Source organism: Galleria mellonella, unplaced genomic scaffold, assembly GCF_026898425.1.
Source record: "Galleria mellonella isolate WM207_F2 unplaced genomic scaffold, CSIRO_AGI_GalMel_v1 utg96, whole genome shotgun sequence".
In the NCBI taxonomy this organism is placed as follows: Eukaryota; Metazoa; Arthropoda; class Insecta; order Lepidoptera; family Pyralidae; genus Galleria; species Galleria mellonella.
In genome coordinates, this window is record NW_026442179.1 from 5481063 (window position 1) to 5498233 (window position 17171).

The 17171-nt window shown below is 37.3% G+C and overlaps 2 protein-coding genes across 7 annotated transcripts in view; both read left to right on the forward strand.

Moving 5' to 3' along the window:
• The window catches only part of LOC113523599 (ankyrin repeat and BTB/POZ domain-containing protein 2), a 38151-nt gene extending 23592 nt beyond the window's left edge, over nt 1-14559 (forward strand). The window contains 19 exon segments of the mRNA XM_052902783.1: nt 82-213; nt 370-496; nt 928-1073; nt 1815-2002; nt 2154-2282; nt 2805-3022; nt 3609-3826; nt 4035-4260; nt 4722-4854; nt 5470-5639; nt 6689-6816; nt 8045-8091; nt 8094-8249; nt 8789-8916; nt 9723-9809; nt 10237-10394; nt 10849-11014; nt 11589-11771; nt 12797-14559. Of these exon segments, the coding sequence (XP_052758743.1) occupies nt 82-213; nt 370-496; nt 928-1073; nt 1815-2002; nt 2154-2282; nt 2805-3022; nt 3609-3826; nt 4035-4260; nt 4722-4854; nt 5470-5639; nt 6689-6816; nt 8045-8091; nt 8094-8249; nt 8789-8916; nt 9723-9809; nt 10237-10394; nt 10849-11014; nt 11589-11771; nt 12797-12994 (2938 nt within the window). The 3' untranslated portion in view covers nt 12995-14559.
• Nucleotides 14560-16670: 2111 nt separating this feature from the next.
• The window catches only part of LOC113509151 (cholinephosphotransferase 1), a 29382-nt gene continuing 28881 nt past the window's right edge, over nt 16671-17171 (forward strand). For all 6 annotated transcript variants that reach the window (XM_026892457.3, XM_026892461.3, XM_026892460.3 and 3 more), the window contains exon 1: nt 16671-17023. In XM_026892457.3, coding sequence (XP_026748258.1) covers nt 16809-17023 — 215 coding nt within the window. In that variant the 5' untranslated portion in view covers nt 16671-16808. The remainder of the gene's footprint in view (nt 17024-17171) is intronic.

Consider the following 17171-nt stretch of genomic DNA (forward strand, 5'->3'; position numbering starts at 1 on the left):
TTGTAAATTTATCACCATGTCAAATCTATTAAGTGTTTGTAATTAAGACCACAAAATTCATAATAACATTATGTCATCTAGATTAGTGGAATTGCGCCGTGTACCATGGACAGCAAGCGAAGTGAACCGCGCGCTGCAAGCAGGACGCTGCCGAGAGATTGCCCACCGAATGGCTCCAGATACGCCGCCACGGCTGGCATATCTACTACAGAGGTATCTCTTGAATACTGACTGTAAGCTGTTTTCAGCCACTATAGATATTGCTGGTTGCTTTAATTTTACAGTAAAAGCTTTTTTGTCTATTAAAATCAAGAAAAAAAATAAAAATCACAACTGTTTTATCTCTTTCACTGTTTTCCCATTTACCAGGGCATTGGTGCGAATAGCCCGTGAGGCCCAGCGGTTGTCACAGAATTTCGGCTTTTGCTCAAAGCACGAAGTTGGTGGTGCCTTCAGAATCGTCCTCAGCACACCACTGGCTGACTCTTGTATAAAGGTATAGTTACCATTATTATTTGTTTTACTAAATATATTTTTGCTTGCTTTATAAATATGTATACTGAATCCAAACTTAAACTATGTTCCAAGCCAAAGAAATACCTATAAATGTTAAAATACGTATGGTGAGGGTAAGCCAAGATATTTAATAATTTATTAAAATCTAATTATAATCTTTTAGACCCTGGTTCCTGTTCCTGGACTTAAATTTTTAATAGAACTTCAAATAGCAAACAAGCTGTTGACTTCCTTTATAAAAAGTAATAGCCTTCGCATATACACATCATAATATTATCAAACAAAATTTAAAAAATTACTCATGTGTACATGCAATACATTCAACTTATAAAGTCTTTCTCTATAAATCCCATTAAGAAGGAATTTTAAACCTAGACCGTTTATCACTTTTTTAAATACTTTCTAAACTAGGGTTGCCAACGGGCAGCGACTATGTATGCAACTTCGGGCAGCGCGGCAAGACGGCTCGGCTCAGCTGCCAGAGCGCGAACGAGCCTCGCTCCAGGTCGTTTCCACAGATGGATGCTGGATGTTCGTGTTGCTTCGTTTATTCACGAGTGAGTATTTATGAGTAATTTATCATTGAAGGCATAGAAATTTCACAAGTATTTCACCAGAAGGAGACTTTGAACAAAAGTCGTTTCCTTGAGCACCTCTGTCCCATTCGTGATTCAACCGTAAAGCAGTTGTGTTTGCATAGCTGTGTTTCAGTTTGAATGGTAAGATATGGCAGTAAATTTACAGAGTACAGAGGAATAACACCTGAGTTCTTAGGAATGGCAACGCATGGGGGGTATCATGGGCGAAACAAAATACTCTGTTATGGCCATGGTGCTGCTCATGTCTATAGGCGACGGTTACTATTTTCCATCAGGTGGGCCGTCAGCTTCCTTGCCATTCTAAATAAAATTACAAGTATTGTATATAAACCTTCTTCATCTAAATATAAGTAATTAAACAGTTGCTTTGGTAATCCGTTGTATCAAAAAGAACAGGACTACTCCAGCGGCATTTTTGATGAACTTAAATATCTTATAATCAAGAAGTAATTGGAAACTTGGAGCCACCAATTTAAAACAATTTCTATTGATTCTTCCTTAGGACAATTGCATTCAATAAATGAGTCTTACTCTATTTTCAGTTGAGAAATATATTAAGAAGTGATCTCTTCTAAATTAGTTCGAGTAACAATTTTTAGTAGATGTTTAATTTTTCATAGCAGGATATAACAGTTCGACGATCGAAACCCGTGGTTAGTATGTTAGCGTAGCAGTTATTACCTCTTGTTATGTCGGTAGGTACGCGGCTATATACCTGTGTGCCGGCATAGAGACATTGCTAGAGGAGATAGCGCTGATCGCTGGAGGTGGTGCGACCAACGGCCCAATAACACCGGCTGTCGTGGATCACGCCGTTGCTAACTGCGCCGATCTTTGGGGACTGCTGCAGCCTTATAGCCATCTCAATGCCGGCAGGATAGCATCAGGTAAAGAGCAAATATTATCCATTTATAAGTTGGGGATGAAATCCCTTATCCTTACTTATTCTCACTAATAAGTAAGAAATATAGTAAATTACAAATCAATAATTACAATTATTTTATATTAGAAAAGGAATCAGATCTACATGCTTTACAGGGGCACTGTCACTTTCTCGCTGGGAATCGATGAGTTCTCTTGGCTCCGGTTCATCATCAGGAGTTCCTAGACCGGAACACAGGCAACTTGGACTCAGCCAAGACTCAGGGATCACCACGAATGGTTCTGGTAAATGGTTTTAAACGCTTTCTCTTTTAAGTTCTCCTTAAACCTATTTTTTTTTATTTATATCTTTAAAAAGTATTTTCGACCCATGCTCTTTCAAGCCCAAATCAGTGGTTACGTCAAAAATTGAGTCCACTGTTTCCCGAGGAAAATGTTTATTATGAAATATGTTACGTGACGGGAAACCCCATCACATCGGGGAGATAGGGATTGTTAGTAATATAGTCTAATAGCTCCATTGCTAACAGTATACTCTTTCAGGTTAACCTCCACGCGGTTCCCCCTGGAAACCGTCATGGTTAATTCGATTAATGGGTAATTTGTCGAATTCGTCATAGTAGGCTAACTGACCTGCGTTCATTCTCACCTATCATCTTCCACTGGTGCCTCGACAGTGTATACAGGATTATCATTCCATTTTCACCCGTTAAAAAAAACCCACCACATCTCACCTAATCTCGCCAAAAGTGATTCTGATTGTTGAAAAAGTATCTCGTAAAATGATTAGCCGTTCTCCAATTGCAGGCGGGTCAGGCACGTCGGCGGGGTCGAACACGAGCTCGGGCGGGTCGGGGGGGACGGCGGGGTCGGGCGGGTCGGCGGGCAGCGCGTCGGTGCTGCTGACGACGTGCGCGGGCTCGGCGGCCGAGCTGCGCGCCGTGCTGCGCCGCGTGCAGCCGCGCCTGCCGCCGCTCGCGCCCGCCGCCGAGCGCGCGCTCTACTACTTCATGCGGTGCTCGCAGGTCTGTCGTCTGCTGGTGTCCACGATACCTTCGCTACTGCTAATCACTTGCGCCACACTACGTGATGACAAAAACACTACCGTCACATACATACATATCTGTCACGCCTGTCTCCCATTAGGGTAGGCAGAAACAATGCAACGCCAAATGCTTCGATTCAAACAAGCCTCTTTCGCTTCTTCGACGTTCATCAATCTTTTCATACACGCTCGTCGGTTACGGGTACTTTTAATTTGGCCCTTCATAGTCATAATACAGGTATATTACATAATATATATTTCTCTTCGCTAACGGTTATAAAAACGCTGTTAGCGATCAAGTAGCTGACAGAGAAAACCAAAATAGTGATTTCTCCTGAAAACTATCGTGATTCATTTCTGGTGAGTCCGTCACGATTGAGCTAACTTCATTCTCACCTATTATCACCCACTTGTACCTTTGCCGGTATATTGCCAATAGCGCAGGCAGAGTTATTATTGTTTTAATTTTATATAAAAAAAGATAAAAACAAAAATTACTATCTTTCTCTTCTTTCCAATATAAACAAGCTTCTATCAAACTAAAAGTGCTTTACATTTGACTTCAGTTGGAGCACAACAGCAGCGCTTCAGGTGGCAGTTGCGGGGCATCTGGCCTGTGGGGTGAACGCGGAGCCGGCGCCTTACCTCCCCTGGCCGAGTGGCTGCGGGTGCTACGAGCACACGCCAGTCTGCGCCCGCCGCCGGCTCTGCCTGACGCTGACGATGTACTCCAAGCTGCGAGATTACTACTCCCACATGCTGACTGTCCACCGCGGCCTATCACGTGAGCATGGCTTTAAAAAAAATTTTATATATAAAAGATTTTGAATTATTAAAAAATCGATACCATATATCTCTCAAGTAGTAAAATACGTCATTTTAAATTTAAACAACTTGGTTAGGGTCTCTAAGTTTTTACAGTACATTGGACAACTAAAAGGAATAACCAATTAAATAAAATAATAGCATTTTCTCCAACAATTCTGCTGTAGGTTAGAAGAACCTATAGAACCAGTGTGGTCTCGCTGCGCTCGGAGTACCGACGAGCTGAGCCGTGCTGCTCTGGGCTTGGCTCAGCGCGCGTTACTCAGCGGACGGGCAGAGCTAGTGGGAGGCGTGCGGCCACTGTTACCATCCGGCGGTATCGACGCAACCGACGCTGCAGGACTTACGGCTCTGATGAAGGCTGCGCTCGCCGGTGATGACCAGATCGTTGCTGTGAGTCAAGTGTTTATTTTCCTACTTGTCACTATTTATTAAATTTACACTGATTGCCTGTTTCGTGGTTGAACTTGACCGTATTTATTTATCATAAAACGACGTTTTTTTTTTACAAATATAATATGCAACGAAATTCTCTTTTATGTCTACTTATACGCTCTAATACATGGTCGTACTGGGGCATTGAGGAGCAATGCCCTATTTTAAAAGGTCCAAAATAGGGCAGCTTTAAAATAAAGGGCCTCAAGAAAATTAGACAGATTAGTTTTTTCAAAAGTCACTTAATAATGGCTTCTGCCCTGCCAAAAAGTTCTTTTGCCCTACCTTAAACTTGGCTCTAGCAAGGGCCCTGTCCTAATAAAATTGTCATAAATCCCCTCCTTCATTTACAACACAAATTTGTAATAAGAATGTGGTTACTACGATCATGTAAACTAATATTTACATATTGTGTGCAGATGTTGCTGGAGGCAGGAGCAGACCCAAATATAGAGACCGGCGGACCTTCTGCTGCCCACTGCGCCATGCCTCTCTCCCCACGATCACCGAATACGCAGCAATCCGCCCCTGTTTATACTGCTCCTACTGCTGGTAAGTATAACATTAACATATGGTACAGTTTTGTCATAGTCTTTCGCATTTGAGTTTCGCGCTTGAGTTTATCTTTTTTTTTATTTAAAAAATAAATAAAATAATACGTCCATTAGATAAGTTGTTAGCTTGTTCGAATTCTTAATTTAATAAAAATTAAATTCGGGAGTATTTCTACACACAAACTAAACTACTTTATTCTAATCATCTGGATGAATGGCAGTCTTCCACCTTGCGTTTTTTAAGGCATTTTCTTCTACGTACAACCACTCTTTGCAATCAACTTCCAGCAGCAGTATTTCCTAACCGATACGATATCATAATCTTCAAGCAAAGAGCATATTCCTTTTTAAAAGGCAGGCTTTTTTTTCTGAATATCTTCGCCTGTAATGTCTAAGGTGTTGTAGGAGATCATGGGCAATGGTAGTCACTTACTATCAGGTGACCCGCATGCTCGTTTGCTCTCTGTGTTATAAAATTTTTTTATTAGAAGTTGAGTAATTATATTCAAAATATATAAAGTAACAGAATTATTTGTGGATAACATACTAGTGTTATCCAAACTTGGAAAGGTTACTAACACATGTACCTATCACGATTATTTGCGGTTTTCAGGTTGGACAGCACTGGTATACGCATGCAGCGGTGCTGGAGGTGCCGGTGGAAATGGTAGTGGCGGCGGAGGCGGCGCGTTGGAGTGTGCGCGGCGGCTGCTGGCGGCCGGCGCAAGGGTCGACGGCGCGCCCGCCAGGGGAGACGATGTGTGCACGCTCACACCGCTGCAGGTGACGTACTGTCCACGTTAGGGGTGCAGGGGACGGGGCGACTGTGGACGACGCACCCGCCAGGGGAATAACGTGTGCATGCTCACACCCCTGCCGGTGACATACTGCCGACGTAAAGGGTACAGGAGGCGGACTAGAGACTACAGCATGGGGTTCTTCAAAAGGGGGGTAAAGAGGTTTCTTCAGGGTCGGCAACGCACGCGTAATACCTCTGGTATTGCAGGTGTTCATAGGCTACAGTAACCGCTTACCATCAGGTGGGCCGTATGCTTGTTTGCCACCTCAGTGGTATAAAAAAAAAGGCGGGGCAAGCGAGGACGGCGCGCTTAATAGGGGAGACGACAAGTGTACTCTCACACGATTGCAGGTGGAATACTGCCGATGTAGGAGGCGTAGATTTAATTCATAATAGTAATTTTAGTTTCTAAATCGTTGTTCAGAGACAGCAGCAACGTTCACTCGCTAATTTAAAAGCATACGACTTTTAAATTAACTTTTACGACATATATAAAAAAAAATTGAAAATAGATAGATTGTGACGTTTGCCATACCACTTTATGATTGCTCTTAAGTAATAGAAAAAATATAAAGATTGACAGCAAATTTCATATAATTTTCTGCTATTACAAACGGTTTATAAATACGTCATCATGGGGGAGAAATGTAAACCTTAAAAATTTACTTCCTAATTCATGAACACAAACCTATTTTAACTATTGAATTATTTTATCTCTTTCTTTTACATTAAATTCCTATTTTTATAGAAAGTGAAGAAACATTGTAATAATTAAAGTAGGTTTCTAGGTTTTAATTTTTATAAATAAAGGAGAAAGAATAGTATCTGTCTACGGTGTAACTCACCTTTAACATTTTTAAATTTAATAGTGTTGCCATAACTAGAATATACAAAAATGCCCAAAAATTTAGTTAAGTAATAAATTACTACTACTAATTTCGTTTGTGGAAATATTTTGTTTAAAAAATGAATATATTAAGTATATATTAGTTATATTGGTAATTCATAACATGTATTTTATTTTTTCTTGAAGGTGGCTTGTGGAGTGGGTAACCTGGAATTAGTTCAGCTACTGCTGTCTCACGGCGCAGACCCATTCCTTTCAACACAGCTAAATGATGCATTGTGCTACTCAGCCGCTGCACAATACGGTTGTTATAGGTAACTATTGTAAATTAATATTCAATAGATTATTCGAAAATCGTCTTGAATAGGTAGGTAGAAAAATCCATTCGATACTGGATGCATAGTTCGTCAAAGTCATCATTGATTGCCAGTAACAATAATTAGATTACAATAATATTTCAAAATAGATGTCACAAGAATAAATATATTTCAATAATAAAGTTAGAAAACGAATGTAATAAGCAAAAAGCATCCAAATGGCAATCAAGTTGAGGACTCACTGTTGTTTTTTTTTTTCTTGATGAATGAGAATGAAGTAGTGACTCTAGAAAAAAAGGCGACTTTTAAAAAGTAATGCTTCAGAAATCGACTGTACTTTGTTGTATATATTACGAGAGATTATTATTATTAGAGAAATTATTGTCTTTGTCATTTTTAAATAGAGTTTGGTATTTTTTGCAATGGATAGAGTTTACTTCCGTGGGACCATCATACTGATTTTGTTACTGATTGAAGTCGCAGGTAAAATTAAAAAAAATGACATTTGATAGTAATTTTTTGGTGAGCGTAATTACTGATAGCGTAAATATGAATGTTGGCGTGAATTTACTGGGTACAGAGGAATAACACCTGAGTCCTCAGGAATGGCAACGTATGGGGGGTATCATGGGCGAAATAGTCTCGGTTATGTCCATGGTACTGCTCATGTCTATAGGCGACGGTTACCACTTTCCATCAGGTGGGCCGTCAGCTTGTTTGCCATTCTAAGTTGTATAAAAAAAAATGTGTTTTTATGGATGATAATAAAACAATAATCTACCTGTACTAACGGTATATGCTGATAGGGTACTAGTAAGAGATGATAGATGCCAATGAAAAGGCAGGTCTTTATTTTAATGTGTAAAAATAGAATGGTAACCTCGTCCGCGTTAGCGGCATACACCGACGGGGCAGCGGAAGTTGATAGGTGAGAATGAATGCAGGTCAATTGACCCACCATGATGAAATCGACAAGAATTAACCACGATAGTTTCCAGGGGGAATCGCTTGGAGATCAACCTGAGAGGGTATATTGCTAGCAATGGGGTTGCCCATTACTAACAATCCCTTTTCCCTCTAAAAGGGCAGGTCAGTTAGGCAGTCGCGCAATGAATACACTTGGAATTCAAGACGATGGTTTCGAGGGGTGGGGTGGGGTGGGGTGGGGTGGGTGGGGTTGTCACGTAGAGGTAGTCCGCGTTACTAACGGCCCGCGGGCGCGCAGCGCGGTGGCGGTGTGCTGCGCGCAGGGCAGGCGCGCGTGCCTGCGCGCGGCGGCGGCGCGGGCGGCGCGGGCGCGCGCGCCGTGCTGTCGCTGGAGGAGGCGCTGGCCGAGGGCGCCGCGCCGCCCGCGCGCGCGCCCGCCAGCAAGCAGCAGCAGCGGGCGCTGCTCGACGCCATGTACTACGCCGCCGAGACCGACCACCTGGGTAACTCTTCGTACACACCCTACCTTACCGGTTTGCGTCCCACTTCTGGTGACGACTCCCTCTATATAAGAAGAATTAGCTTGCTGTCAATATACTGACTAGACATTTCCTTGTAAAATTTTATTTCGACAGTTTCCTCTTGCACTGATGTAGCATATTCCTTTAGTCATTTTTACGGCATCCTAAGGATGATAATGTGATAACACGCTGTATTGCTACTCCCTCGCCAATCACCATAGTCGTTCCAATCTAGGTATGTCTGTTAATGCAGAAATCCATTCTGTTTTCGAAGAAACACTTTAAAGACAGGAAAAAAAGAATGATGTACATTTAAATATAAGAGTAAGGTAGTTTAAAAAACCAAGAAATATCTATATTGTATACAATAATACTTATACTATGAGAAGATTAAGTAAAGCAAAACAGCAAAATTCATAAGAGATCGTTACTCAATCAACATACATAAATTTTTCATGTAATACGACTCTTACTTTTCCATAACATGAATGAAAATAAAACACAGCCATTTGAACTTTCAGACATGACGCTAGAGTTGCGAGCGCTCGGCGTACCGTGGTCGTTGCATGCGTGGACGCTGTCCCTAGCGGCCGCCGCGGATGCCTCCCTCGACCACGTTATCGACCAGCTATTACAAGATTTTCTACAGGTTCTCATTATATCTTGTATTCATCATTACATCAGCTGTTAACTAGCTACTGTTGAACATAGATTTCTCTCTATTGAGAAGTTTTGCCAGTACCTGCCATGCTTGGCCTCCGCCTGTTTGGCAATCGCAGTTACACTTTGGTGATGTTTGAAGAAGGACGCTGCTGCTCAACCCACAACCATTAAGTTCCTTTAATCACCTCTTACTACACCCACGCGAAAAGAAGGAATAGCTCATTCTATGCTTTCAATTTCGTGTATAATGTAGTATATGTCATATATGTGTAAGTATATTTACCAGATACATATATACCAGAGGGAGACTCTGTACAAAAGTCGATTGCTTAGGTGCCTCTGTCCCATTCGTGTTTCTACCGTGAAGCAGTTGTATTTGCATGGATGTGTTTCGGTTTGAAGGGTGAGATATGGCGTGAATTTACAGGGTACAGAGGAATAACACCTGAGTCCTTAGGAATGGCAACGCATGGGAAGTATTATGGGCGAAACAGTACACTCTGTTATGTCCATAGTACTGCTCACGTTTATAGGTGACGGATACCACTTTCCATCGGGTGGGCCGTCAACTCGGGTGCCATTCTAAGTAGTATAAAAAAAAATGTTATTTATATATATTTATTTGTTTATATATGTAATTTTAGTATTCATACCGCATATTCATTCATTCAGTACCGTATTCAAGTATTGTTCCCTATGGTTGACTGGGAAAGAATGCTTTTAGCATTAAGTCCGCCATATACACATATATGTACTAATGAATAAATAAAGAAAAATGCTTTATTATTTCAGGTATGTCCATCCGACGACAGCCACTATAGTAAACAATTTATTTACGAATGTCTTCCCCTGCTGTTCAACATTTTACGGTACAGCAAAGTAAGTTAATTAGGTTAATTTTAAGCAGTTTTTTTTTACATTATACGTTATTATTATTAACACTTAACACAATATAAAAACAATTCAAATCCACTCAACCGTTTATTTAATCGTGTTTAAGTTAAATCAACTGACATGTCTTCATCCTCGCCTGTCCACACACTGGTATACAGACAACAAACCAATAACATTAAATTACCATTTGATTGAGTATTATAATATGCTTTTTAACTGTATTGGGTTGACTGGAAGAGATCTCTGTCAGAGATTAGTCCACCCTTGCTCACAATATTAATAAATGCATTAACAATGTAATTTACAAGTGCAATAAAGAATCTCTCTCACTCTCTCTATTCATAATTATAATATTAGCAGGATTACTAATTAAAATACAAAAGATTCAAGTAATAGTGTGGCATGGTTGTAGAAGGAGGGCACGGTGCTGCTGCTGGCGGACATCCTGTGCGCGTGCTACGGCTGGGAGCCGGTGCCGAGCGTGGCCGCGCCCGCCGCGCCGCCACCCACGCCCGCGCGCGTCGACCCCTCCTACGTCAACAACCCCTCACTCGCCGACGTTACCTTCAGGTACACCTCATATCTTTCACCGATCATATCTTCATTATCAATATTACAATTCAACCATCTTCTATTGCTGGACATCCGGCTCGAAGGATCATAAAATGTTGGGGGGAGGGGGGGTCTTTCCCTCACTTTTGTGATTTATTGCTAATAACAAATAGTAGGTATACCATTGGTACATCGCTTAGATTAATTGTTGTTCGTAAACTGATTTTAATAAATTAAAAAAAAAAGAATATGGCAAAATGATTTAAGCTACTAGATATGTACGCTGGTCTGTACAATTTTCCTTCATATCTCTCCATAAAGTACTGATCTACGCAACATACATCCAACGACATCCTAGAACTGGAACATGAACAACAACTATGAGATGACACCCCCCCCCCCCCATCTCGCAGTGTCGCCTCACAACACGTTTCATTCTTATCTTACTAACCCAATTTTGGTTTTCATACAGAGTTGAGGGGCGCCTGTTCTATGGCCATAAGATTGTGCTAGTGTCCGAGTCACCGAGACTACGAGCGATGCTAGCTCCACCCCGTCCGGCTAGCGAGGCGTTGTCGCCAGCTAGCACCACGCCACCTCTTGTGCAGATCAATGATATCAGATATCACATATTTGAGGTGAGTAGACATAAATAAACGACTTACATACATATATTTTACAAATGTATTACATAGGTATTTTAATGTAAAAAAATATCAGTCAGTACTTTTATGAGGATGTCGCCTACTCATGACGACTGTATGTGTTCTCCGAAGGGCGAAATAAGTAGTAATCATTGTTAAAAAAAAAAAACAAATATGAATTTGGAAATTTTAGAGGTTTAGGCTACGTTTCGATTCGGTGGTTTGTAGATGACAGTCAATCGGTGTTCGACTAACTTATCAGTACTCCCAAATGGTGAAATAATAAACTATTTTTTATGCAACTTGAAATGGCAGACAAGCTAACAGCCCTCCTGATCGGAAGTGATAACCATCGCCTACAGAAATGAACAGTATCATGGACATAACAGAGTATACTCTATCGCGCATGATACCCAAGCGTGGCCATTCCTGAGAACGAAAGACATTATGCCTCCGTACCCTAGAATTTCACTGGCGTATCTCACCCTTCAAACCGAAACACAGCCATGCAAACACAGCTGCTGCACGGTAGAAACACAAAAATAATAATAATAAAATTACATCACAGCAAGTCATGAAGTACCTGTACTCCGGTGGATGTTCTGGTCTGGACATACCCGAGAATGACGTGCTGGAAGTGTTGGCAGCCGCGTCATTCTTCCAGTTGCTGCCGCTACAACGGTTTTGTGAGGCCCGCGCTGCCAAGACTGTGGATCTACACAATCTTGTTTCAGTGTACATTCACGCCAAGGTTATTTATTTGATTACTTCATTACATACCTTTAAATGCATTTAACTCACTACTTATAAAACATAAGTAGACAGAACAAGTTTCTGTCTACGTATGTATGCTAAATGGTGACCACGTTGGCAATAACAAATGTAAAGTTTTTTTTTTTTTTAATTGATAATTTATGTAACTTTTTTGTTGTTGGTAATAAAGGTTTTCTTTCTTTCTTTCTTGTATGATAATGAAGAAGCAAATGACGGTATAAAAATATCATTCGGTGATTTTAAATTGTTAAATTGATCGGTCTAGTTCATCACTATTATTATTTGTATTTATATGTTTATTTAATTCGTAAATTATATATATATATATATACCTAGTATACTATGTAGATATATCCCTTTTTTGCATACTTACGAAAAGTTCCATCATAATATTGAATGCCCAAAATCTATATAAAACAACAAGTTCACTTTAAGTTGATCGTGTCTAGATACCTTTTTAATGTCCATTGCAGAAAAAAAACATAGCTGTCAAGTTTTAACCATTTTTCCTTTAATTTTGAACATGAATTATATCAACTTGATTTATTTCACCAATAAAAATAAATCATGCAAAGAAGGGATATCATCGTCGTCATCATATCAGCCATTATCTGTCCACTGTTGAACATAGGCCTCCTGCATAGACTGCCCTCAGAACAGGACGATTCCTTATAGAAATTTACTATTGGGAGCATGTTGCCAGCGGTTGCCATGCTTGGCAGACGGATTGGCAATAGCATTTTATCTTTTGCTAATGTTTTAAAAGGGATGCTGCTGCCCATTACTCGACCATTAAATTCCCTTAGTCGCCTCTTACAACACCTAGGAGAAAGGAAGGGATGGCCCATTCTATGCCGAAACCACACGGTATGGTGATATAATGATGATGATAAATGATGACATAGATTCTTATTCCCATCATTTTAAAATATTCCACATGTAAGTACCAGTAGTTGACTTTACCTCATAATTTTTTATTGAATAAAACTTTTTTTTTCACAGGTCTACGGCGCCACTCAACTCTTAGAGTATTGTCAAGGTTTTCTTTTGCAGAACATGGTAGCTCTACTTACATACGATGACTCGGTAAAACGACTGTTATTTGGAAAACGTTTGCCCGGACACAATGTTCTGGGAGCATTATTGACTACCTTACAAAAACGCATTGAAACCAGGAAGAATCAGGCAAAACCTAGGTAGCAGTAATAGTTATAATTCTAATGTAGATGAAGTCGATCCCAACAGAACTAGACAAAACCATTGCTAAATATCAAATGCATCATAAACACCATTGCTAAATGAACTTTATAAACTAGGTTTCATTATATTATTACCACATAGCAATATCAAGTCTGACTAGAAAATATAAAAACGGGCCAATTTGATATTTTTTTTTTACTAGCAATATTAACACTAATGTCAAAATATGATTGTATTGTGTAATTCAAAGCTCAGTACAATTTTTACTCAATAATTTAAAATTGGGACGGCACTTGTGGCTTATACGATTATTTGACCAATTTACTTTTCGGATCAGATATGCCACTCTGTAAAGATCGGCACTAATATCACATTTTAAATACCTCACTTTCATTTCACGTAGACACTTCATCTAAATTTTATATTTTCAAATCTCTAAGCTTGTAAACTTTGGGAATATCAAGTGAAATAATATGAGTTTTAAAACCTAAACTAAATGCCTAAAAATGATAACACACTTTTCTCAGTACACTACGCTGCCCCAGCTTAAAAACTGCTGATGTCGAATTTACTTGTCAACCAACTTCTTAATAGAATTATTATTATTATAAACCTATGATTTCCCACTGTTAGGGAAAGGTCTCCCCCATCTTTTTCCAAAACTTCCTGTTCAGCGTTACCTGAAAACAGTCCTTTTTAAATACATCTATCTTATCACGCAATGATTTCTTGGGCCTGACCTCCACTACTCTGTCCTTCAATAGACACCTACTGAGTAAAGATCTTTAAGAAAAAATGTAAATCGCTAGTGTATTCCCTAGCGAAATTCAAGTTTATCTTTATAGAATAGCACTATTGAGAGATCTAAGAACAAATATTATGACGTTGTCTGAAAAATAGGTTTCTATATAGTCACAGAATGTAAAGTGGAGATATTTACATAATATCCTTGTCTAAATTAATATTTGACAGTTATGTTACAATCAAATTAAAATATATTATGGTTCTTTCCATTGTCTCATATTCTTGATAGATTTAACAGTTATATTTTTATCAGAAATACATGAGTTACAAATAGTTTTTTAATTCTAATTATTTATATCGTAAAATATAAATATGTTACACATAGGATTGGAGTGTAATTGTTTTCTGGTCAGACTTAAAATTGTTTAAGTACCTTCTTAGACCAACGAAGAAAAAGAAAAATAACTAAACTTACTATCTCGGAAAAAAAAATAGTTATTTCCATAGACAAAATTTACTTTGTGAACTAGTTCTGAAAAAAAATATATATAATTACCTATGAATTACAATACTTACAATTTGATTAAAGTTTGATCTTAATTTTATCAGATAGTAAAGATAAAATATATTTTATTATGTAGATACCTAAGTAGAATGTATACAGAAGAATAGAGTACAATAGAATTATGTTTGTGTTATATAAATTAATAACGATGTCCTTTCGATCAACCTCTATAAACTACTGTATTAAATCAAAAGTATTACGATTATGTAACAAAACTGTAATTATTGTTGAAATAAAGCTTGTTGTAAACGTGAAATCCTGGTGATTCTTTATTTTATTCCTTTATTTCAATTTACAAACTTCTTTAAGAACATTCTCGACTCCGTTCGACTGCGTAAGCAGGGTTTAATCTTAAACAATAGTCATAGATTTAGTACAACGTACTACAAACTACGTACTAATTATAATCTAAGACAATTGTTTGTGTACTTCTCTTATATTTTAACCTTGATATTATAATGTGATAATTTTATGAAATTGCTTTTTCATAAGTCTTCATAAAATAAAATTACAATAATTTTTACTTAAATCTATTAAAAATAAGTTAATATTGGTCGTCACAATAAAGATTTCACTGTGATATCCTTACGTTATATTAAGTATATAGTGATATCTAACTGAAATGTTAATATTAGAGATAAGATTAACCTTTTTAAAAATATGGCACCTCTGAATTGCCCCAATGTTTGTCTAGATGATTCCAGCGTCCTGAAATGGTAAAGGGGAAAAATCATAATATAAAGAAATTTACAATTAATAAAGGAGAAGTTAATTATATAATTACAACATTATTAGTAAATGAATAAAGATTGGCTATATAGAAATAAAACCACAGTTTTTATTATGTTCAAACTATAGACAGCTATATTTTTAAAAACATATATATTTATAGAAAAAAAGGAAGTATTTACTAAATTTTACTATTGACACAGAAATCGGTGAATACATATGCATAATATCGATAAATTATAAATACCTACTATAAATAGTGTTTATTATTAACGATTCTAAAATGCCATATATTCTATCTGGAAAATAATTTGCAATAGTCAACAAATATTATATAAATATTTATTGTCTTTATTTCTGTATAAAAGCAATCAGCAAACGAATGCTTGCGCCTCTGCAGAGCGATTAAGGAACTAAAGTTAAAAAAATTATATTATCAAAGGACTAATGATGGTCATATATCACTAACAAACAAAAAACAAGATAGAAAATTTTAATATTAAAAACGATTAATAAGAATTTTGGTATTAGTTACAGTTTGATGATATTATAAGAAATAAAGGAAGCTAAAGACTTATAAACAGAGTTCGAAAAATCCGATTTTTATAATAAATATCAAAAATCCAATTTTTTTATATAATATATATCCGATATATTATATCAGATATATATCCCGGCTAAGAAAAAGAAGCGAATTTCATTCTGTAAGAGGTTACACGCTTAAAAATGTAAAAGGAATTTGTAAAATTATTACTACATTTATTACTTAAGACCATTATTATTACCACATTTCCAGCAAATAAATAAATGTATATTATTAAAAAAAACTTAACAAGTAACAAAAGAATTACTTAAAAATAATTTAAGAAATAATTTAAATGAACAATTAAAAAAAAAATTAATAAAACTAAATTTGACAAATAACTTACATGAACAATTAAAAAAAACAAGTACCTATTATTATAGTAATAATCTTCAAATCTTTGTGAGATAAATTAACAAATTTTAATAATAATTTGTCATCATAAAAGTAATCATTCAGTGTCAGGCGTTAAGCATAGATCTATGAGTGAGACATCATCATCTGGCTCCCAGTCCCAGTCAACCTCTGTTTCTGTTTCTTCTTTGATGTCCTCATTGACATTCACACTGGGATTCCAAATCCAGTCCATATAATGTAGATGTGAATGATATATTATATGAAGTTAAGGTTTGAATTTCAATAAATAGCTAGCCGTACTGGTAAGTTAAAGGGGGCAACTTTAAATAAGGTTGCCATTTTGGGAAACACGCTAAATTATTCTGAATTGTAACGTCTAACACGTCTCCTTTATTACAATCACAGAACATGTTTTAAACATTAACAAAGTATCTTGATAAATGACAAAAAAAAATTATAATAGACACTGTAGCAAATTATATAAAATGATAGGTAATATTTACATAACTCATTAGAGGTTAAATATTAGAAATAAAACAAAGATAATTCTTCTAAAGTGAAATAATTAAATAATTAAAATATCATACCATAGGCATAGATATGGTAATAGTTACTATTATTCATTGTCTATAATAATGGATACATAGATAATTGACGTCAAACTTGAATTGTCAATTCTTGATAAAAAAAAAGAAATTTGTCTATTGCCCACATGGTGGTTGTGAGATGAGACGAGAGTACACTTCATGTAGCGAATTTTTCAATAATTGCGAAGTGATTTTATTTTATATGTATAGTGTAATTCTAGTTATTAATGTCGTGACAGTGAAAACAAAATGCAGTTTTATAAGGAAAAGAAAATCCTCAACGCCGCACAATTAAAAAGACTCAGTGAACATAAGTATTCGTGTACAAGTGACAGTATTCTTGATGCTCTACTTCAGCCGTGGTGGTGCTGGCTGGTCTCAAAAACACCGCTTTGGCTCGCACCGAATCTCATTACTATTCTAGGTTTAATAGTTAATATAGTCACCACACTAATTTTAGTATGGTAAGTACATGAAGGTTACAAACAATACAAAGTCTCACATTTATCTAACGCTCGGAACGACTTTCGTTTTTAATTTGAAACCAAGTCTTTCTCTCTTATTTATACTTTTTACATGTATGTAAAAGCAACTTCAGTGATTATTTATTAC